At 34.9% G+C, this 8256-nt stretch overlaps 1 protein-coding gene across 1 annotated transcript in view; it reads right to left on the reverse strand.

The window, feature by feature from the left end:
• Nucleotides 1-1092: 1092 nt before the first annotated feature.
• Nucleotides 1093-8256, reverse strand: part of MED30 (mediator complex subunit 30) — a gene marked incomplete at its 5' end in the record, with an annotated part of 16507 nt that continues 9343 nt past the window's right edge. The window contains one exon of the mRNA XM_008591515.1: nucleotides 1093-1479. Coding sequence (XP_008589737.1) covers nucleotides 1384-1479 — 96 coding nt within the window. The remainder of the gene's footprint in view (nucleotides 1480-8256) is intronic.

An 8256-nucleotide genomic window follows, 5' to 3' on the forward strand; every position in this document is an offset into this window, starting at 1 on the left:
GTGAAAACCTTTAAAAACCTGCATGTTCAAATAAACTGTAATATATGCAGATACTGTGAAGTACCGTGGTAGGTTGGACTATTGGTCCTAACGCTTTTTGTTACAGCTTCATATACATTTATTTACCTTCTGCCCTGGAACTCTGCAGAGCTTCCCACTGTGGGCAGAGTCAGCTCCCCATCTGACTAACAGCAGGCTTGCTCAAAACTGCTTTGTAAAGTTAGAGGGTCTAAAGATGCCTGCATTGTTTGGCTTGTCTTCTTGTGCTCCGCCATCTGTTATAGGTGGGAATCTGCATAATTTAAAATAAAAATTTGCCTATTTTTTCAATAAATATTTGCATGTGGTATAAAATTCAAAAGGTACAAAAGGGTATACAATGAAAAGTCAGTGCCTTCTGATCCTCAACCACCCAGTTCTCCTTCCCAGAGCAAGCTGGTTACCAGTTTCTTGTGTAACCTTTCAGAGCTTTATCTACACACGAGAAGTAAAATAGTATTTTTCAGAGTCAGAACTCAGGCCAGAGAGGTAGGGGCTTCTGAATCAGGCTGGAAAAGTCCTTTCTGAGAAGATTCCAACTCTCTTATCTGAGGATATATTTATAAGCTTAGAGACCAGCTCCCATAGGCACACCTATAAAGGATTTACCATAGACCAAAAAAGCACGTGTTATATAGCAATATCTCATTTAAAACTCTTAAGAATGTACTGTTGCCAAAACACTCATGATTAGGGTGTATGTAACAAGGTTGAGAGGTGATTGTTTCTTGGCCTTAAGCAGGCAGCAGATAAGCACACAGTTGTGATTTCAATCTGTGCTATCCTCATGTCATTTATTTCTCTTTTAGAGACACATTATTTCAATTAAAGAACATGATAATTTTTGTTTACTTATAGTAATATACAAGTTAAATATCTTCTCACTTTAATTGGTTTGGAAATAAAATTGAACTTAAAAAATTGACCTGAAATAGTAACATATCTTTATATTTATTTGCATCACAGACTGACTACTTATTTTTATCTGCAAAAATATTTAATTTTCTTCTAAAAGTGTAATGGAAATTAGTAAAAACCACTGATCAAATTTAAAAAATTTATTTACAAAACTTTATTTTGTTTTTAAAAAGCAATTATTCAATTCATGAAGATTAACCAAAACACAAACCCTATCCAAGTTTATTACAATAATCTTTCATAGAATAAATAGCATTAAAAAAAATGTTAATGAATACTTTAAAGTAAAACCACAATGTAAAAAGTGGAGCTTTAGTTCTAGTGAATAAAATAAAAACAGATAATCTTTTTCAAAGGGAAAAAAATACTTGAAGAAAAAAAAACAACAAAGGTATAACATGTAAAGCAGGAAATTTAAATATAAGTTTAGTTCCTCATCGCCAACATGGCATTTATATCCCAGATGAGATTTCGTAATTGATCCATAATTTGCTTCAGCTGTTGATTCTTCTGTTTCAGTTTCTGTAGAAACAAAATAATTTATCAAAAATGTTTCATGAAATATAGACCATGAAGTTAGAAAATTAAAATGCCATGGGTTAGGACTCTAATGATCCAGACAGAAATTAAGCTAAATATTCCTGTATAACAGAACGTCTTAACTGTTTTCTGGCCTCAAATACTTACTGACAGGCATCCTGAATTCTAACTTAGTCCACAGAGGCCTCTGTCTCCATTTACTCTTCCACTTGCACCATCAAAGAAAATAACCTAAACATTTAATTGTTATAAAACCTAAGTATACAAGTATTCTAAGGGGCAATGTAACATAACAGTCAAGATACACACGGTAGAGCCAGATTCTCTGGGTGCTCAGATGCTCAGCCCCTTCCCCAATGAAACATATAACATTGGCCAAATTATTTAACCTCTCAGTGCCTCAGTTTCCACATCAGAAAAATGTAGATAATCGAACCTACCTCATAAGAGTTGTTATGAGGATTAAATAATTTGATTCAGAGAAAGTACTAGAACTGTGCCTGGTATAGTAAGTAAGCATTTGGTACTGGTAGGCACAGAATGTAAACTGTCAATATAGAAAATAAAATAGAATGACTGATACAGCTGGTCCTGAAGCAAAAGTTACTGTTTACCCATAAAATGAAGTGCAACTACTGTGGACTGGATGTCCCCCCCCCCAACAGCTCTCTGAGATGTAATCTCCACTGTGACAGTGTTAAGAAGGTGAGAAATCCTATGAATGGTAACTGAAAGGCAGGGCCTGAGGAGGTAATTGGATTGTGAGGACCATACCCTACTGAACGGAATGATCCATGCACTGAGTAATAAGTTGGTGGTTTAATGGTGGTCACGGGCATGGTTCTGATGGCTTTAAAAGGAGAGTGAGTAAAGAGATTAGCTCTCTCTCTCTACCTCTGTGTCACTGTAGAGCCACCATCAAAGCCCTCACCAGATGTGTTCCCTGGACTTTGGACTTCCAAGCCTCTGAAACTGAAACTGAAAGAAATATTGTTTCTTTACAAATTACTGTTTCAGGTATTTCTTTTATAAGCAACAGAAATGGACAATACAGCAACCTACTTCTAATTCTGAAAAGTGAAGACAAAATGGCACAGTGCCTGAAGCAACCTTCTCCACAGCTGAGATTTGCTGAATGCTCCGAGTGTACATGGTATGTGTCTCTGTCTCTCTACATTCTCTACACTTGTTTTGTCCTATGATTACAAACTTCTTTTTAAGCATCCTTTTTTCAAATCCTATGTGTCAAATGTCTGCTTAGATAAAACAACATAGAAAACTTCTGGTCAGAGTGTTTACTAGTTATTATAATAATTAATAATCATTATTATTCAATAACCTTTAGGAAACATTACACTTGGAGATAATATATTTAATTAGGTAATATATTATTAAGGTAATATATTAAACTACCTCCAGATAAATTAGTATGTGTTCATAAGAAAGAGGCCTAAAAGTCTTAACTTTGATTTCATTAAAAAGCAAACTAAGATTAAGTAGGCTGTTTATATTACTTCCATCTAGTGTTAAAGAACGAACTGGAAGCTAGAAGGGAAGACCAAGAAACTCTTACTGGAAAATAGAAAAACCATTTACACAGACTTTAATAATCTTTAATAATATTAATTAAATTTAATTTATATTTGAAACACAGATAAAACATATGACCATACAATACGCAGGGCTTGATTCTAAAGCTCACTTGAACATAGACTTTGGGAACTAGATCCTGTTAGTATTTTTAGTTACTCCGTCTCCTTGTTCAGTTTTCAGATGACCCATCTTCTAAGTTCTGTCATCATGAGTAGATGGTAGTCAGCTAATTAAGCAGTCGTGTATATTATCTAACAAAATTGACCCAGATTACTGGGAGAGAGGGAAAGGGCCAAGCCTATTAAGTCTTTTTGATCATAAAGACCAAGAAACTGACACTTCCATCAGCAGTCAAGGGTAGGAGCAAACAGAGATACAACAGTAAAGACACTATGGTAGGAGGCTGGCAATCTCAGTCCTGGTTCTAACTTTGCCTCTAACTTGCTATTTTATCTAAGTCAAATTCATTCTGCTCAGTTTTCTTGTCTATGAAACGGAATTATATGTAATTTAAGGTGCCTGCCTGTTGTACTTTCTGTACATTCATATATAAAATGACAATCAGTTACATAGACACATGATTGAAAACCAGTAACTGTGGTTTAGTGAACTAATTTGTGGCTTCAAAATGGCTCAAAGTCACTGCGCTCCACCACTGCTGAAGTTGATAGCCCCCTATTGAGCCATTGCCTCTGGCTGTGAAATACTTCAGCTATCAATTCTAATTTTTCAGGACAGATGTGGAGAAGAGCTATTGAGTAAGAATAAAAAAAAGAAAAAGACTGAGTAGAATTTTTAAAAATCTTATTTGAATTAGTAAGTTCTGAATATCTTAAGTATGTTCACAGTTGGAGGAAGATAGTGCCCCAATGACTAGATTATGACCTGGCAAGGCAGATGGCAGAGGAAATATATCAGATGCTTGGAACCTGAAAGACAGATACTGCCTCTGACTGAAATGGTCAGCAAACAATGAAAATATTTTGTTTGGGGTCTAGAAAAGTCGGTAGTGAGCAAAGACTAGAAGGAGGATAAATTTGGGCTTGGTGGTGGGTAATGGGGACCCACCAAAATTCTTAAAGGGGAAGAAATATAATTAAACTGCAATAAAAAAGTTTAACTGGGCAAGTATGTGGGATGCATTTCCAAAATATCCCCAATGTTGATAAATCTGTGTCCACGAAAAAGAAAGAGGAGGGATTTATATTTTAGAGACAGCTGAAAACCATTCAAAGGCTAAGTCTGGTGAATAAGGTCAGCAATCACATTTTCAGTAAAAATTAAGGCGTACTAAAGTAATAACATATTCTTGGGTGGTTATAAACAAGACTTTATAATTAATATCAAAACAAGGTTTGCAGATAGCTCTCACAATGGTTTCATCACTGGAATAAATGCATAGCCTACTAATTAAAGACCATTTCCAAGAATACTCTTGGAAATATAAATTCTGATATACTTTTTTTTTTAAGGCTTAATTCCTAAAACATAAAGAGAACTAAAAAATATATGGTAGTTTCAAGATAATATTCAACTCTTTTTTAATAATCCTTTTGTTTATTTTTAAATGAAACATAATTGATTATGTATGTTTATGGGGTACAGAGTTGACCATCATTATTTGTGTACAAATGTTCATCATTACAAATAGTAATTATTTCATGTATCTCTTACCCAATTACTCCCCAACTCCCTTCCCTCTCCCCCTTTCCCACTTCCAGTAACTATAAGTCTGTTCTCTCCTTCTGGAAAGTTCAACGTTTTATTGTCATCTTTCTTTTTCTTTTTCTATTCCTTTCTTTCTTTGTTTGTTCCCCCTTATGAGTGAGGACATGCAGTATTACTCTTTCTGTGCCTGGCTTATTTCATTAACATAATTCACTCCAAGCTCATGCATGTTTCTGTGAATGCCAGAATTTCATTCTTTTTTTATGGCTGAGTAGTACTCCATGGTGTACATATACCAGTTTCCTCATCCAGTCATCCACTGATGGACATTTAGGTTGATTCCATATTTTGGCTATTATAGATAGAGCTGTGATGAACATGGGAATGCAGGTATCCCTTCGACGTGATGATTTCCATTCCTTTAGGTATATACTCAGCAGTGAGATTGCTGGATCAACTCTAGGCAATAGAAAATTCTTTTTAAAAAGTTTGATGTATTATAAGACACTTGGATAGTTTTCTCAAGGATGCCACAAAGTTTTAAATGAAAAAATTTGCATACAAATAAAATACCTAGAGTCAAAACACATCATGAAACTATCAACAGCAAAGCTGACAGTTATTCTTATTAGTGGTTAAACTGTAAATAAATTTTCATGACATGATATAGGATTTAATATATACAATCTTGCCACTGATTGATTTTAACAGAGGTTGACAGCTGCTATTTTCAAAATCCATCAGCTGTGCCTAATTTGTTACATTAACAGGTGAATGTGTGAGTAGATACTTAAAAAATATGTTTATGCTAAGTTACACCAAGTAATTTAATATTCATACAAAGACTGTGACATCTGATCAAAAGTGCTTTAATTTCTAAATGCATGGACTCAATTACATTTCAGCCCTGTAAATGCTACCCACTACCTCTTTCAATTTCATCTTATCATCAGCAGAATAGCTTTATGCAAAATAAAACTCATTTTGATGGCTCTAAAGCATATGGTCTCAAACAAGTACTCAACCTTTACTTGGTTATCGTGGCTTGGGATATATGAAGGATCCCAGGATATATGAAGAGAAAAGAATTTAAATAAACCAAAATCTGACCATTAAAACTAGGCCATTTACATCAAATTTTGACTACCAATTGTGTGCCTCGAAGTTTTATGGCACTCTGGTAGACACTGGTAGTACATACAGTTAGAAACCAGACCGTATATATATTAAATAGTAAACACATTGTCAATGTGTTGTCCTGCACAATTTCAAGTACACAATGAGATAGCAGTATTTTGAAAAATGACTAAATGAGGGTCAACCAAAAGGTATATAAATCTACTTATATTATATAGCTTATTTAGGAGAAAAAAGTAAGAAAATATACACTGTAGTAAAATTCTGAATATTTTTAATTGAATGCAAAGAATATAACTTTATCATTGATTATGTAAATCCATAAAGCAACTTAGTTATTTAATACAAGCAAATACCAATGTACTAAAAACATGGTGCAGTATTTTTGTTTCTGTAAATATCCACCAAATCATGAAATGGGTACATGAAACAGGTGCTGCTTTGTTTCCATTACAGAGTCTCATGTTCTCGAAGAAGAAACTTGACCTTCATCTGAAACGTGCATAATGGCAGACAACATATTTGGCTAGTTTACAGCAGAAATTCTGCTACTTAGGCCAAACCTGACAGACACACAGCATTTGCACAGATATTTGAATATTTGAATGTTCAAAGGAAAAATAAAAGGCCAAATCAAAAAGCTTCCTCCCAAACCTAGAAGGAAAAAACAAGCAAACAAAAATCCTTGCAATCATTTCAAAACTTTTTCTTTATTCTTTTTTTTAAATATTGCTTTTCAGTATTAAAAAAAAGACATGGCTATTATTAAAAATTATTCATTTTTATACTCCATACCAAAAGATATAAGTATTTGAATGTTTTAGTATTACTAGCTAAGATTTTGTGAATTTTAAAACTGTACCACCAACTAATTGTATGAGCTAAAAAAAGAAGAAAAAAGAAAGCAAACCTTTACTTGCATAATAAAAATGTGCACTGGTTAATATAATAGACAAAGGGAAGACAAAAATTTAAGTTTATGAATGCAGTACACAGATATTTATAAATACTTGTCAAACCTCATCAATGAATCTTAACAGCATCCATGTGATTAAATAATTAGATTTTATCATGTATAGGCAGCTATTTAAAGTAAAAATAGTGTTCACAGAAGCACTCAGGTGTCTGTGCCATTAGGCAAAAAATATATATATATTAATAGATCATGAGCATAGTATTTTTTAAAATTTCAATATTTTAACCTTATATTCTAGAAGGAAGATACAGGGTTTGAAGAAGTTAAAGGAAAATAATAAATAAAATACATTAGTNAATATATATATATTAATAGATCATGAGCATAGTATTTTTTAAAATTTCAATATTTTAACCTTATATTCTAGAAGGAAGATACAGGGTTTGAAGAAGTTAAAGGAAAATAATAAATAAAATACATTAGTGGTTTAACTATATATAAAATTACTCTATTAAGAGAATATATGGTACATTCAATTCACATTTATGAAGATTTTTAATTAATTAAAAAACCCTTTTGGTCAAAAAACCCAATTTACTTGCTTTTAGGCAGTTAATTTTTTTTATTTTTTTTTTATTTTTATTTTTTGTCTTTTGTCTTTTTCCGTGTCCGGCAACGGATTGCAACCCTCAGTGTTGTCCCCGCACCGGACCGGAGACTGGCAACGGGATCACAACCCTTGGGGCTGCTCCCGTGCCTCGCTCAGCCAGTGAGCGGGAACCGGTCTGTATGTGGGATCCGAACCCTCGGGCGGGAGCGCCACTGCGCTTCCCAAGCGGCACACCATCCAGTGCACCACTGGGCTGGCCCTAGGCAGTTAATTTTATTCTCTTCTCCCTTCCTTTTTTGGGATTTAAACTTAAGTTAACCACATGTTAGCCCTCTCCCATTTTTGACCTCTGCTCACCACCCATTTCTGCAGTGCTTCCTCAAAATATAGGAAGAGGAATTCCCAGGAAGTGAAAGAGAGCTATGAGGCCATCAGATGAGCATTTCCCCATCCAATCAAGAAAAGACGCTTTCCCTTTAAATTCTCTTAAAAAAAAAAAAATTATGTATTATTATTATTATTATTATTCCTTTTATATTCTAAGATGTTGTTAAGGAGCAGTTAGGGGGGAGAGGGAGAGGAGAAGGGGAAGGAGCAGAGGGTGAGAGGAGGGAGGAGGAGGAAGAGAGGAGGTCAAGGCCCATGGCACCCCCCTCATTCTGGTAGGGGAGCCCAGGGGGCTTCTGGTAGCGGCTCAGTGGTCGTTGCTGGGCTGGACGTGGATGTCAGGGAGAATGCCTGAGGCCCTTGGCTACCTCCCACCCTGGCTCAGGAGTCCAGGGCACTTCCCGGGGCACTTCTGGTGGTGGCTTGCTGGTCATCACTGGGCTGGATG

Source organism: Galeopterus variegatus, unplaced genomic scaffold (genome assembly GCF_000696425.1).
Source record: "Galeopterus variegatus unplaced genomic scaffold, G_variegatus-3.0.2 Scaffold6979, whole genome shotgun sequence".
Classification (NCBI taxonomy): Eukaryota; Metazoa; Chordata; class Mammalia; order Dermoptera; family Cynocephalidae; genus Galeopterus; species Galeopterus variegatus.